Below are 15,044 nucleotides of genomic sequence, written 5' to 3' on the forward strand. Positions count from 1 at the left end.
AAAGTTTCCAACTAAAAAAAAAATTTTAGGCCAAAAGTATCTGCATCTTCAGTTTACAAGTAAGAAATGATAGGATGTGAAACAAGGTTTTTAACTAAGGTTTTAGAAGTGAAATTATGACAGAAACGCAAGAGTACGTTAGAGAGAAACGTTTGGCAATTAAAGACAACATGACAATGGCTCTGTACCCTCCCCCAAATCTCTTAAGTCATAAATTTAAGAATAAATCGTAGCATGATATATTGGAAAGTAAAGGCAAAGTAGACTAAAAAATAGTGCTGTTAGCATGATCCCATTTTGGTCTGGAGAAAATTTATATATAAATATAAAGTGTCAGAACATGTAGAGTTAAATAGTCTCTGAATGGTGAGATTGTGTTTTTTTCTTTGTTCCTACTTATATATCCAGATTTTCTTTTATAATGAGTGTTCATTGCTTTTGTAATAAGAAACATGTTTTTAACTAAAAGAAAGTGATAGCAGAAGTGTAGAGAAAGTCTACTTCTGAATATAAATTCAGAAGTGCTAATGGAATTGGTGTTAAAATGAAAATAAGTTAATAGGGGAAACATCAGATTATCAGTTGTATCAGCATCACTTCAGTTTCTGATATTTTATATTTCATTGTTTTTTTGTTTGCTTTAAGCTTCCTTAGCATGATTTTTATATGCTTTTTAAAGATGTCTTGGTGACTGAGTGGGATTCATTCTACGATTGGAACTGAAGTATTTTGATGGGTTGGAGAAATAATTTTATGATGGAAGAAACATGTAAAACTGCCTTGTGTGAAAGTTACCTTTTTGCAAACATGCCTGCGAGTATGTAGAGTGCTACCTGTATTTGGCAGCTTCTCTTGACTCAAAAGAGAGGTTTTGTGTCTCCTTCCAGTCAGTGAGTTAATTGTAAAGGAGAGTTGTAGGACTAACTGAATTCCTCTAATTGTTTTTTTCTCAGGGAGATAGTGAAGGAAATTGTTTCTGTTTAAACTGTATGTAAAACAAACAAATAAAATTTATTCTTTATTCCCAGATTAGAAATGATATTTGCCAAATTTGATGAAGTGCAAAATTCAGGCGGTATGATTTTGAGTTTCTGCAAAGGTAAGAATAATTGTTATTCCAGTTTTCAAACATTTATAAGACTGTTTAACAAAGTTTTAGGCACTAAAGATACGTTTCCAAGATAACTATATCACTGATTCAGCAGATTTTGATTTTGTGGCTTGAAACTTAGGATATAATAACAAAGTCTTTACCTCCTGCTGATCGTTACCTATCCTCTGACTCTTGGAGTAAGTGAAAATTTAATGAGTCTATTGTGTAAAATAATTCTGTTGTTTTGCCTTATTTTTTTTGTGCCTTCTGGGTTGAAGATATGATGACTCTCTTGCCCTCCACGTTCCATGCATAAAATATGTCTTTTGAGGGCTGGCCCAGTGGCGTAGTGGTTAAGTTTATGCACTCCACCTCAGCAGCCTGAGGTTTGTTGGTTCGGATCCTGGGCGTGGGCCTACACAATGCTCATCAAGCCATGTTATGGTGGCATCCCATATAAAATAGAGGAAGATTGGCACTGATGTTAGCTCACTGACAGTCTTCCTCAAGCAAAAAGGAGGAAGATTAGCAACACATGTTAGCTCAGGGCCAATCTTCCTCACAAAAAATAATAAAGTGAAAAAATAATCAAATGTGTTTTTTATTCCCAGGGTAATTGATTTACTTAGTTAATTTTAGTAGAAATTGTGGGGTTGATGGGTTCTATTACGCCAATGTGTAGACTGTCACTTATGATGCTGGTGAAGAGACACAGGCATAGGAACTTCACCAGCATAATCTTCTTTGGCTTCTTAACTAGAATGAGACCAAGCTGGAATTAAAGGAAGTTTGGGGTTAGTATCTGGCATTCATTTGATTTTGTGGTTGCTCTTCTTATTGTAAGGTTGCTAAATTTGTGGGTTTTTTTTTTTTAATTGGGTAGCATTTACCTAGACTTCAGTCTTTAAATATTAATTAGCCATATATGTAAAGAATATATTCTATTTCCAAAGATAGTGTAGATGGTTTTTCCACCTAGGCACGTAGGTTCATATTAAAGAGAGAGTGCTTAGCTTAGTAATGTAAATGATGTTGGAGAAAAAATTTGGTGTATGAGTTGTATAGTTAAATAATAATAAAACTAGTTACTAATAGAATCTAGTTCTTTTTCTCTGGACTAAACCAAGACTGAGCCTTGTTGTTGCAGGAAGGCAGGTGGAGTGAGAATTTAGCGTTAAAAAGATTGTGTCTAACCTAATCTAAAGTTAGTTCTAGAAGCATAAATTGACTTCAGCACTACCAGTCCTCACCCTGACTGCCAACTGTTTCTCACTTCTCTTCTCTGAATAGAAGGTGTTTAAGTACCTTGTCCTTATTTTTCTAGCAGTTACCTCTGTCCATTTCCGTAGAAAGCAGAAACAGCAGAAAGGTGGACAGTTGTTAAAATTCTTGTTTGTTTTCGTACCATTTACAGTGCATTCTCATTTGTGTATTGCAGAGTATGTAGTTACAACTATGTGAAAAGTTGAATGCATATTATAAATCTAAAATATTTATTATTTGGATATGGTTTATTTTGAAAGTACTGTCATTCTTTTTTTTTTTTTTGCAAGGGGGGATTCACCCTGAGCTAACATCTGTTGCCAATATTCCTCTTTTTCCCCCCTCCTCAAAGCCCCAATACATAGTTGTATATTCTAGTTGTAAGTCCTAGTTCTTCTGTGTGAGCTGCCGCTATAGCATGGCTACTGACAGACAAGTAGAGTGGTTCTGTGCCCGGGAACCAAACCCGGGCCAGTGAAGAGGAGCGTCCCGAACTATAACCACTAGGCCATCTGGGCAGGTTCGTGAGGTTCTTTCTTTTACCTTCGAAATAGAAGATTTTTTTGTTCCTTATCTTTTAATTCCTATTTCTTTTTCTCTTGTTTATCTCTCCGTAAACAGGGAGGTTTGGGGTTAGTATCTGGCATTTATTTACCTTGGAGAGAGTCTTCAGAGATTTGTTTTTATTGGAGATTATGATCTGAATATTTCAAGTATGGGCAAATTGAATGTTAAAGTCTAAAAAGTATATATGTGTATAAACATATATATATATATATAAATAGGGATGTAGAAATTGGTCATAATGAGTTTGATGACAGTAGTATGCTTTAATGGATTGGTTAATAAGGGAGGAAACTAGAAGAAGGAAGCCCGTTTATCATGTTGGCAGGTCTCAGGGCCTAGGCTTCTTCACTATTTTGTCTTTATTCTCTCTCAGTGATTTAATCCAGCCTAAAGGCTTTAAATGATACCTATTTGCTGATGACGCCCAAATGTGTAGTTCTAGCCCTCATGCATCTCTCCCTTATGCTCTAGATTTGGTAGCCTATGGCCTCGATGACATTTCCATTTGGATGCCTAATAGGCATCTCAGGCTTAACATGTCCAAAAGTGAAACCCTGTTGTCTCTTCCTTGCCTTCAAATCTGTTCCTTCCCCGCTTTACCCATTTCAACCAGTGATACACTATCAGCACAGGCTAGAAACCTGAATGGATCCCCCATTCTAATTAATCAGTCATTTCTGCCTCTGAAATCCTAATATATCACAAATTTGCTTATTTTTTTCCATCTCCACTGCTAAAACCCTACTGTGTCTAATTTACCTTTTACCTGGATCACTGCTGTAGATTTCTGTTCCATGTTTGCTCCATGGAATCTATTTTCTACCCACAAGTGAGAATGATCTTTTTAAAATGTAAATTAGATCATGTCATAACACTGAAGAAGACAGTTAAAGTTTCTCCCTCAATGAAGCCTACATTCTAGTGAAGGTAGATTATAAACAAGTAAATGAATATCCAGAGTGATTATAGTCAGTAATGGAAGAAATACGACCACCCTTTGTTTAATCAATTTAATGAAATTAATTTAAATTGTTCCTAAAATCCTTGCTGCTGAGTGAAGAGCCATTATATGAAAAAACTATTTCCACTAGTATTATGGTATGTTTCATCCCAACCCAGGATACTTGAATAATTTTCACAGGTGGAAAAATATATCAATTGAACACTGAAAACAAACTTTTGTAAGTAAGAATTTGAAGGCGAATAAATAGTTTGTGCCTAAAGAAATGTAATGAAGGTTTATTTCCACTTCTTTTTTATTTCTGCACAATTTTCCCCACAAAATTTTCAGCCCTTTGTTGGCTCATTGTTATTGTGCACTCAAACTAAAACTTTAAAGTTATGGAACAGGAAAACATTTTCGGGCAAAATAAAGGTTCAACATGAAACCTTGCGGAAATAGTTGATGCACACAACAGACTGAAGAAGCATTGAAGATACCACCTCTTCTCTCCCTCACTTGGTGGTCATATGCAAAGCAAATTGTTGTGAGTTTTCCTAAACATAGCATCTAATTCAGATTTGTTCCCTATGATATTCAGTGACTAGAAACTATTAATGGTAAGTAAACATTTTTAGTGTGTCTTTGACTGAAACCATAATAATGAAACATCACACTTCTTATATTGATTTAGAATGTTTTTGGATGAAGAAGTCATTTTATTAAATACAGACCAAAAAAAATCAGATAATTTGTTGTTAAGGTGGTATAATTTTTTAAGAGCCGCTATAGCTAAAAGTTGTCATATAAACAATCATTAAGTGTGAAGTAAATAGGGCTTGGAGATTGTAAGTAATTCAGTGGTGCCACTTTAGGTAGAATAGAGGGCAAGCCTCTCTGAGAGTTGACATATTTGGACTGAGACCTGATAAATGAGAATGAGCTAGTCTTGGGATAAATGGTATGAAAAGTGCTTTGGGCAGAGAAAACATGATTATAAAGGTGCACAGGTGGAAAAGAACTTAGTATATTTGAAAAACAGAAAGGAAGCCACGGCTGGCTGAAGCCCAGCGAGGCTAGGGGTGGCTTGGAAGGTGGACCATGTATGAGATGTAGTTAGAAAAGTATGCCGGAACTGTGATGTGAGGGCCTTGTATGCAATGGGAGGAGTTTTGATGGACTTCTGGGAGTAGGAAGGGTTTTAGGCTGGACAGAAATGTGACTGGGAGTGACATGGTTTAACACTATTTACTTACATTTATTCGGACAAATAGTCTGTGTCTTTATTCTCTTTCTTCTCCTCTTATGCGTATCCTGATACATAATTTCACATCTCATGCTTTTGTCTCTGATCTTTCATAATTGTCATATCTATATTCTTGTGATTTAAGTTTTGATTGATTTTTTTGGCTTGATTTTCTAGAACATTAGTATAGCACACTCAAGAACACAAAGTAAATTTTATCATCAGAGATTGGAGCACATCATTTAGTTTAGGAATAGTGAGAAATACAAGGCATTTTTTTGTCTTGAGGGTTTTTTAAGCCTGACTTTAATTCTCATGTTACAGAATAAGTTAGAATCTTTAAGTGCAGTGGAATTAGCTCTGCTATTAGAAGGAAACTGGATTTAAAATTAATCAGATTGTGGCTGAAAGGAGGCAACACCAGTCTTGTAGGAAGGAAAAGGCTGAAAGTTTCAGGCCGCCTGTAATGATGTCAGGGCCTGGTGTTGTCATTGTGTCTTCTAGGTAGTCTCGTACGTTAACCGAGATGTAAACACCAACAGTGTTGGTGGCTGTGACTGTAAGTCTTTTCACTGTAAAAAAAACTATGCATAATTTGCATAATTCTGATTTGTCTAATGCTGTCTAGGTGTATAATCATTGTGAAATACTTCCCAGCTTCTCTGTTTAACAGTTTCTGGGAAAAGAATTGCTCAGGGAGGCTGGCAATAAAATAAGGCATAGAAATTAGGCTTTGAAATTACCTTGATATTTGGCTTATAAGACTCAGTAAGGTAATTTACAGCTTAGTTTTTTATGTGTTTATTACATACCCTTTGGTGAAAAGCACAGCATCCCTCTTCTTAGGTTGATTTTAAAACATGACCGTTTGTGACCATGAGCCCCAGGGCCTTCTCCGAGCTTGATAATGTGCTGATGATTCTGCAGCTTGGATGGAGGGTGCTCCGTGTCCCTGCAGCTGCGCACTGGCTAGGTTCTGTCTCCTCCACCAGAAGCAAGCTTTGTTCCATGTGGCCCTGCTGTCTGCACACAGAGCAGCCTTTGATGGGCTGCCTTTGACGTGATTTGTTTACGGCAGCCAGAAATGCTTCCTGCATAATGAGAGCAGTTAATCATGGAAACTGGGCTATTCCTGTTTGTGCACTTCAGCAGTCTTCTGTTATAAATATTAAAAGGTAACGACAAAAGAGTGAAAACCTTTTTAAAAAGGTGCAAATCAGTTAATCCATCAGATCATGTGATTGCTACTGATTACACGGATATCTTTAGGGAAGCAGAAAATGATTGCTGAACACATGCCTTGTGTTTTGATGATTGCATTAAAAGTCCCCCAGTGGGATCGCATTTATTGGCTACTAGAGCTTTTCTTACATTAAATTTCAGGCAGCCAGTACAAGAAGAAACATCATAACCTGTATCTAACCATGTATGTGCAGTTAAAGAATAATCTTGATCAAGCTCTGCTAGGCTTTGCTAAATAGACGAGGGTTTTCAGCAAGACCCCAGACTTTTATTTTGAAGTGGAGTAGCAGCTGTTGGCTATTGCGGTGCAGAGCTGCAGCGCGGCCTGGGTCACACAGTGCTCCGGGTGTCTGCAGGCTGCAGGCCGAGCCCAGTGGCGCAGGCACTGAGCTGCATTTATTTGCTCTGCTGTTTGACCTCTTGGTTTAAGAGAGCTCCCTGGATCATCTGAATGGCTATGGGAGATGGTGAGTAAGATTTATTTTTCTTCTTTTGCTTGTGTTATACACTTGCTTTTAAAGTGGTGATCATTTGCTGTGTAAGAAACATATTTCTCCCTAAAGAATGAAGGACACGGTTTGTTTGTGTGTACACACTTGTGTGTGCACATATGCATGTGTGTGCTTGTCATTTGGTATCTTTTTCTACTTGATATGTCTGTACAGGATCTGGTAAATAGAAGGTGACAATTTACCTTGCAACCCAAGCAAGCCCTCAGTCTTTGGTGATGGATATGAAGGGATATTGGAAACATGGAATATATGCAAAGCTTTGAAAAGAGAACATGGCCTTTGGAAGAATGACAGATTTTGTCAGGAAGGTTTGGTTAAGCTAGCTTGACATCTTTCCTGTTGTATTTAACAAGAAGTAGATTTCTCCAGTAGTAAAGTATTTAAAGAAGCAAAATGGCTTGCCATGGACACTATTTTAATTAATGTGCTTATGATTTGTCAGTGACCCTAGTAAATAGTTCTCTAGAAAATATTTAGTTTTTTACAAATTCTACATAAGGTATAATTTGATTAAAAATTGATTTTACCAGTGTTTTATTATGATAAGAATTATTTTAAAAACATATTTCTAAAGTGCTTTATAGTTTTCCAAAGCACTTTAGTGTATTTAGTATACATAAACTCCTCAGGTACAAATACCTCTGTGAAGTACACAGAGTGTTTTGGTATTTCCATTTTGCAGATTGGGAAATTGAGCCTTGCTGAGATTATAAATCCCAAATGCAGGCACAGAGAGCAAACCAGAACCAAATCTGGAGCATTAAGTGTGCATTTGGTATTGTCCTTGATAACACTTAATACTTGAGCATCCTTTTTCATTATTAAACCTTTTCTTAAGATGCTTAGAGGTATACTTTTTAATCGAATTACTACCAGAGATGTGTACAGTGGGGAATTTGAGGTTCCTCAAAAATGTTTTGTATATTTTTCATTAGGTTCTTAAGGAAGACTGGTTTGTATTTGGAAGTTTTAACTCTAACAGTTTCAGCCTTCCTTATGACTGTATAATGACTTCTCTCTAAGGAGTTTGTCCCCTTGGGACTATGAGGAATGGGAGGCAAACTTACCAAAATGATGATATTGGTAAACAGTCATTTAAACTATTATGTACATGTTAATGGAAATATGATAGTGAATTTGGTTTTGCATGTTGTTATGGTTTATTCCAAGAATTTATATAACTTTTATATCCCCTTATAGAAATAAATAACAATGTAATTTTAACTGCTAATTAAGGCAAAAGCCATCAAAATTAACAAATTAAGTTCTCATATACCTAAGGGCATTGCCAAGTTTGTTTGTTTATTAAACCTTAGTTTACAGGAAACTCTAAATGTTGCATTTCGTTTGGGCCACATCCAGATTTTCTTTCTTTCTTAAATATTCTAAGTTCAATGGCTATCAATGTATATTTACTTAATTTTCCTTTTTTCAAGTAATACGTAAATACATTCAGACTGTTTAGGAATGTATTGATTTAAAAAATCAAAGTAACAATCTCTTATAAAGCTCAGAGGGTAACCTTCCTGCTCATTCTCTTTCTCTTCAAAATGGAAATACTTGTATTGGATTTTAGTGGTAATTAAAGTAACACACCTTTATTAAAAAATAAAAACTCTACACAATAAATATATTTATATATAGACACGTTATCTTGGGGTATATAGTTCTTAACAGTTTCATATTCCTCTGCATATTAGTCTCTCACATATAATACATTTACGTCACACTAGTGTCCTGTGAACATACGTAACAAATGGATTATGCTATTCCTAACCTATGTTTTTTATTCTTTTATTTTTAGTTATGAACTTAATACACAAACACCTTCTCCTTTTCAAAATTCAAACAATTCTTATAAAGCCAAAATCTCCTCAGAACCACCTTGCAGCTCCAAAACCAGGTGTAAGCAGAGATGAATACTTTTATTAGTACAGAGTTATCTTTTCCTACCTTTTACTGCTTTACATGCATATTAAGTATCAAAATAAGTGGTTTGTTTTGATTTTGTTTACATCAATGATATTCTGAATCTATTTTTGCCATTTACTATGTCTACTCAATATGGCATAGAGATTTTTTAAAATATCATCGTGTGTAACTGCTGCATTTGTCTGAACTAGTATACCATAGTATGGATGTATCATACCTGTTTCTTCTTTTATGGAATTTTAGATTATTTAATCACATATAGTTTTCCTAAATGATTCTGAAATAAACACCTTTGTACAAATCATATATGTGTATACACACACACACACACCCCTATGTCTTAAAATAGTCTAAAAGTAGAATTTCTGGATCAAAGTTTTTATTCATTTCAAATTGTGTTAGCTATAGCTAATGTCCTCCAAAAGAGGCTTTACCACTTGCATTCCTACCAAACAGTGCCTGCTATTCTGCATTCTTTTCAGTTCTTGTTGTTATTAATCTTTTAAAAATTTGCCTATGATGGGTGAAAAATATCTCACCTTTTTAAAAACATCTCTGCTTTCTAACAAGGTTGATTATCTTTGTATGTTTGGTTATTTGTATTTCCTTTTCTGGGGATTGCCTTCTGGCATCCTTAGCCAACTTTTTGGTTATTTGACTTTTTTGTTGTTTATTTATAGTTGCTCTTTATATATTCTGGTTATTAATCTATTATCTGTTAAATTAATTACATAAACTTAACTTCAAGGCCATATGAAAGATTTCATGAGCAGTTTTATTTCTAGGCAGACTTGGATTTGTAAAGCACTATAATGACTATCAATTGAAGAGTTCTGGAGTGGCTTTCAGGTGCCTTTCTGTTTAGCTGTTTTTATCCTTACCCAAGAGTATAAAACCAAGCAGTCAGATGATTGTGAAGCAGCTCTGAGCAGTCAAACCAGAGTTAAAAACCTGTAGGATTATTATGTGGCACTGAGCCCTGCAGTCTGCCTCAAAAACCTGCAAGAGGAATTTGGCCTTTTGTTGTTATGCTGCAGAATGGCTGGAAAGAAATAAGGTTTTGTTTCAAATAGACTGTTTCTTAACTTTTAACATTTCAACACAGTCTCTTATCCCAAACATGAATCTTGTAAAAAACATATACAAGTGATGATATAACCTTGGCTTTTTAGAGGTAAGCATTCTGGGACCACTCTAAACTGATATATGACTGCTGGTTTTGGAGGTGGGGAACAATAGAAAGAAGTTAATGCTGAATAGATCACTCGTCTTCCATACCCTTGAATATTCTATGTGATATGCTAGGATTGGGTAATTTAGATCACTGAAAGAAAGCAACCCTTTAACTTACTGGCAGAAAGACCAAAGTTTTTTTCTAGGAGCAATGAAAAAGGAAAAATGAGTCTATAAGGAGAAAAAGTAAATTTATTCAGCAGCAGTAAGTAGTGGGCACTAAGCTCAAAAATGTTAGCCTTCTTGAAACAGACCCATTTAACCATCTGGGTGCAAGGTATTGGGCACCAGGAGCAATATATCCTTAAACATGATGTTGCTAATGAACCTGAATCTTGAAGAAAAGGGTTACATCTTTTCTTTGTACATGAGGAATGGTGTAGTTGGTGTTCTTGACAGCTGTTATGACCTACTTGTAGCTGTCATGAAAGTGTTATTACCTGAGATGACCTTTGTAAAGGTTCTAACTAAACCTTATTATGAACCTCACTTATTTTTTAATTTGATACTATGATTATCATGAAATACATTATTTAATTTTATTAATACCAAATAATGGTTTAAATTGTGTTTGCCTCTTTACTTCATTGAACTTTTGAAAGTCTTGAATTTTTAAAAGGCCCCTCTAAAGAAAAGGGTAAAAATCTTCAAGTATGTTTTTTCTAGTGAGTTAATACTTACCTAGAAATTTTAAGAAACTTTATCACATTTCTTGGCCTCTTTTAAACTTTGTATGGGATGGACTTTATTTTTATAAATAAAATAGTTAACTAAGATTAACTATTCTATAGCTGAGAACACAACGTCTTCATGTGAATATTAAAATTTGGTCATTTTATTTTGAAGCACTTGGATTTTCAATTTCTAATCACTTTACTGAAATTTTTCATTTTAGTTTAAATTGAAGACGAAATATTTACTATTTGATTATTTTACTTCTGAGGGCTTGTGATTTTCTCTAGCTTGGGGAAATCTTATTTTTTGATAAGTTTCTCCCCTTTATTAGCTTTATTCTCTCTTTATGGAATTGTTAATAGTCAGATGTTGGGCCTCCTGGGTTGATTCACTTTTATGTTTTGTCTTCTCTCTTAAGTTTTATATCTTTCTCTTTTACTCTGTATTCTGGGAGATTTCTTTGACTTTCTCATCTAATCTTTCTATTAAATTTTAATTTTGGCAAACAGAAGTCTAAATGGTTCCAAGAACTTTCTTTTTCCTTTTTTGGTGGTTCAGTTTTTACAAAATCTTGTGTGTGTGCATGTACATACCTGTATGTAAGATATTGAGTGAGCCACCTGAATTGGGGATAGGAAGAGCTGAATGATGAAATCATTTTATAGATTTTGAGTTGTTCCTTGATAATCATTTCTGTACTTACTGGCTTAGAAATTGTCGCTTCTCTCTCATTCTACAAGGTAGTTCGGTTTTCTCTGCTGTTTCATTCTGCTTCTGAGAATTCTAAGTTGCAGCTTTGCTGTGGTGTTATACTTCAAAAGCCTTCCATCCTTTTCATTTGCATCTTGTAAGAATTTGTTGCAATCTTTTAGGTGCTGCTTTCACATAACTCTCTGCCCTGCCTCATTTTTTATTTGCTCTTATGATGGAACTTATCATTTTATTGGGGTTCCATTGCAGGGTTTTAAGCAAGAGAGTAAAATGACTCAAATTATCATAATTTTTTTAAGGAAAAATTTCAAACATACCCAGAAATAGAGAATATTGTGATAAATCTCCATTACCGCCTATTATCCAGCTTCAAGAGATTATCAATACATAGGCAATCTTTATTCATCTGTATCCCTACCTATCTTCCCCTATCTCTGCTATCCTGGACTGGGTTGTGTGTGTGTGTGTGTGCACGCACATATACATGCACCACACACATATATAAAATAAAGTAAAATGTCTTTTGAAAAGACAATTACAGTACTATTTTCACATCTAAAAAATTAACCCTTAGTATGAAATATTCAGTGTTTATATTTCCTCAGTTGTTTCATAAATATCTTTTTACAGTTTAAATTAGAATTCATACAAGGTACATCATTGCAGTTGGTTGATATATCTCTTAAGGCTCTGTTAATCTCTATAACAGTTGTCTCTTTTTCTCCTCTTGCCATTTATTTGTTGAAGAAAAAAACATTAGTCAGGTAAAGTTTTCCCACATACTAGATTTTGTTGATTGTACTTTCATGGTGGTTTTATGTTTTTGTTTTTATATTTTCTGAAAATTGAAAATTCTGCTAATGACTTGAACACAATCAGGTCTGATTTGGTTTTGTTTTTTGGGGTTTTTTTGGTACAAATTTTTTATGGGTGGTATTGTGTATTTTTGTCAGAAGGCATACAGTGCCTGTCTTTCTTGGTGATATTAGTATTGAACAGTGGGTTCAGGTGTTATCAGCCTGATCTATTCTTTATGAAGTTTCCCCTCAGCCTTTCACTTAACAGTTTCACTAGCCGTTGGTCCAAATGGCTTTTTCAGATCCATTTTTAGAGGATCGCATTGTCTGCTTTGTGGTTTGGAAAGTTAAGAATAGAAGCCAGGAGACCAGTTAAGAAGTTGTAGCACTATAGGCAGAGATGATACTGCTCTGGTCTTAGATTAGGAGTGGCAGCAGAGGTAAAGAGAAATAGGTGGTTGTGAGATATGACTTGGAGTTATATACAACAAGAACTGTTGATAGATGATCCATGAGGGGCAGAGGAGAACTCGGAATGAGGTTTCTGGGGCCCGCCCCGTAGCCAAGCGGTTAGGTTCACGTGCTCCGCTTCAGCGGCCCAGGGTTTCGCCGGTTTGGATCCTGGGTGTGGACATGGCACAGCTCATGGGGACATGCTGAGGCGGCATCACACATAGCACAACCGGAAGGACCTACAACTAGGATATACAATGGTGTACTTGGGGGCTTTGGGTAGAAGAGAAAAAAAAAGAAGATTGGCAACAGATGTTAGCTCAGGTGCCAATCTTAATAAAAAAGAAAAGAATGAGGTTCCTACATCATAAGCTTGAGCTTCTGAATAGATGGTGGTCATTTACTGGGATGGGGGAAGACTTAGGGAGAGCAGGTTTGGAGATGGTTTTGGTGTTAGGTTACCTATATCAAATTAGAGATGTGTTTGAGATATCCTTGGGGGAAATGAATAGTAGGCAGTTGAATATATAGATCTGGAATTCAGAGGTTGCCTAGGGTAGAGACAAACATTTGAGAGTTGTTGGTGTATCAAAGATATTAAAACTGTTGAGAATGGATGAAGCCATTTAGAAAGTGTGTATTCTGGAGAAAAGGAAGATATTCAACATTTAGTGGTTGGGTAAAGGAGGAATAGACTGAGCTAGAGGGATCTGTGAGGTCAGAGGAAAGCCGAGGAGAGTATCTTATTGTAAAAGCAGAGTGGAGAGTGCAGACAACTAAAAGTTGTTTGAGTTTTCTAAGACACCTACGGTAGCTTGTAGGGATTATTGTTTCCTAATATCAGTTGCTAATTTAACTGTTATATGTGACCATGGTCATTGACAGATATGCCAGAGTGTAAAACAGTTCAGAAATTCCAAGTCCTGTTGCTCATTGTTTTAATTAATTGAGAATAAGGAAGGATATAGTAGCCTCAAATGAAAAGAGGAACTTTGGTATAAGAAGCTACGTAATATGAAACAGTACATTTTGCACATGAAAATCCACGGTGTTGTGGGTTCTTCTTACTGAACTGGTTGGTTCATTGAAGAAAATCCACACAAAATGTATTTTGTTTTTAATGAGACACGATAGAAAGTTTGGACTTGCTCTTTGGTTTGCCATGTGAGATGGAACATATTTTTCATCTTTTATATGAATTCAGAAGCAGAAATTTTAGGTTTTAGAATACATGTACCCCTAAAATTGAAATGGAAAGTTTAAACAGCCATTTGAGTATATGGCTTTCCTTTGAAGGGAAAAAGAAAACAAGGAAGGGACTTGATTATGGTGATATAAATTTACAGTTTCTTATCTGAAACCTTGGGAACCAGTTGTATTTTGGAATTCAGCGTGTGTCATATTTTAGAAAAGTAATATGGTCATACACCATTTATTATTGTAACCACTCCGACTGGTCTGGAGCTGCACCTTGTAATCAAGCACATTAATATTTTTGCAGCTAAATGTACACAAATTCACAGTGAGTAAAATAAAGATGTTGCATAACCTCATGTCAGTTCACATCATATTTTGCCATACACTGAGTTCAAATCGGTTCAGATTTTGCCACCAAATGAATTTAAAAAGACAAAACAACCTGGATTTTTAGAGTTTTTTGGCTCTCAGGCATGCAGATCTGGGATTGTGGGTCTATAATATCCCCGTGCTTCCTGGGGACAGCTTTCAAGTGTTATGTGAAGGCCACAAAAGGTAAAGCCTTATCCTATTTGGGCTTCTTTTTTTCTGCCCCTCTCTTTCTGTCTGTCCCTCCCCTGCTGTCTTCTCTTATCCTCTTCCTCCTCCTCCATTTCTTCCTCTTCTATTTCCATCTCTTCTTCCTCCTCCCCTTCTCATCCATTTCTGCTTGTCCATCTGTTCCTCCATCTCCTCCTCCTTAATTTCCATCTCCTCCTCCTATCACTATTTCTTCCTATCACCAGCATTCCTTCTTTCCCCATCTTTTCCTCCTCTTCCATCATCTCTTTCTCCTACTCTTATCAAGTCCTCTCCTCCTATTTCTCTCCTTCTTCTCCATTTCCATTGTATGTATAACCACTGCAGCCTGCTCACTTTATTAGTTTCTATCCTGTAATACTTTTTAGTATGTTCATCTTGTTCAGTTTCTGCACCAAATCATGGTATTGGCTTTTTGAAACATTGGAGTGAGAACAGAGGTGTCAACACAATCATAATTTATAAGTTAGTTTCTGTATTTGATCCTTTTTTTGTTTATTCAGTAAATATTAAAGCACCTACTATATGTATCCTAGGTCATTTTTTTCGCATTTATCTTCCAGTTCACTAATGATCCCTTGATCTGTGTCTGATTTTCTATTAT

General features: G+C 35.6%; 1 protein-coding gene across 22 annotated transcripts in view; it reads left to right on the forward strand.

The window, feature by feature from the left end:
• CLASP2 (cytoplasmic linker associated protein 2) overlaps nt 1–15,044 on the forward strand; it is a 164,019-nt gene that overhangs the window by 29,327 nt on the left and 119,648 nt on the right. For 21 of the 22 annotated variants that reach the window (XM_046658508.1, XM_046658527.1, XM_046658583.1 and 18 more), the window contains exon 7: nt 1,029–1,099. In XM_046658508.1, the coding sequence (XP_046514464.1) occupies nt 1,029–1,099 (71 nt within the window). Of the gene's footprint in view, nt 1–1,028; nt 1,100–6,667; nt 6,819–15,044 lie in introns of those variants that run through there. The other variant, XM_046658690.1, reaches the window with a different exon arrangement.

This window comes from Equus quagga, chromosome 1, assembly GCF_021613505.1.
Source record: "Equus quagga isolate Etosha38 chromosome 1, UCLA_HA_Equagga_1.0, whole genome shotgun sequence".
Classification (NCBI taxonomy): Eukaryota; Metazoa; Chordata; class Mammalia; order Perissodactyla; family Equidae; genus Equus; species Equus quagga.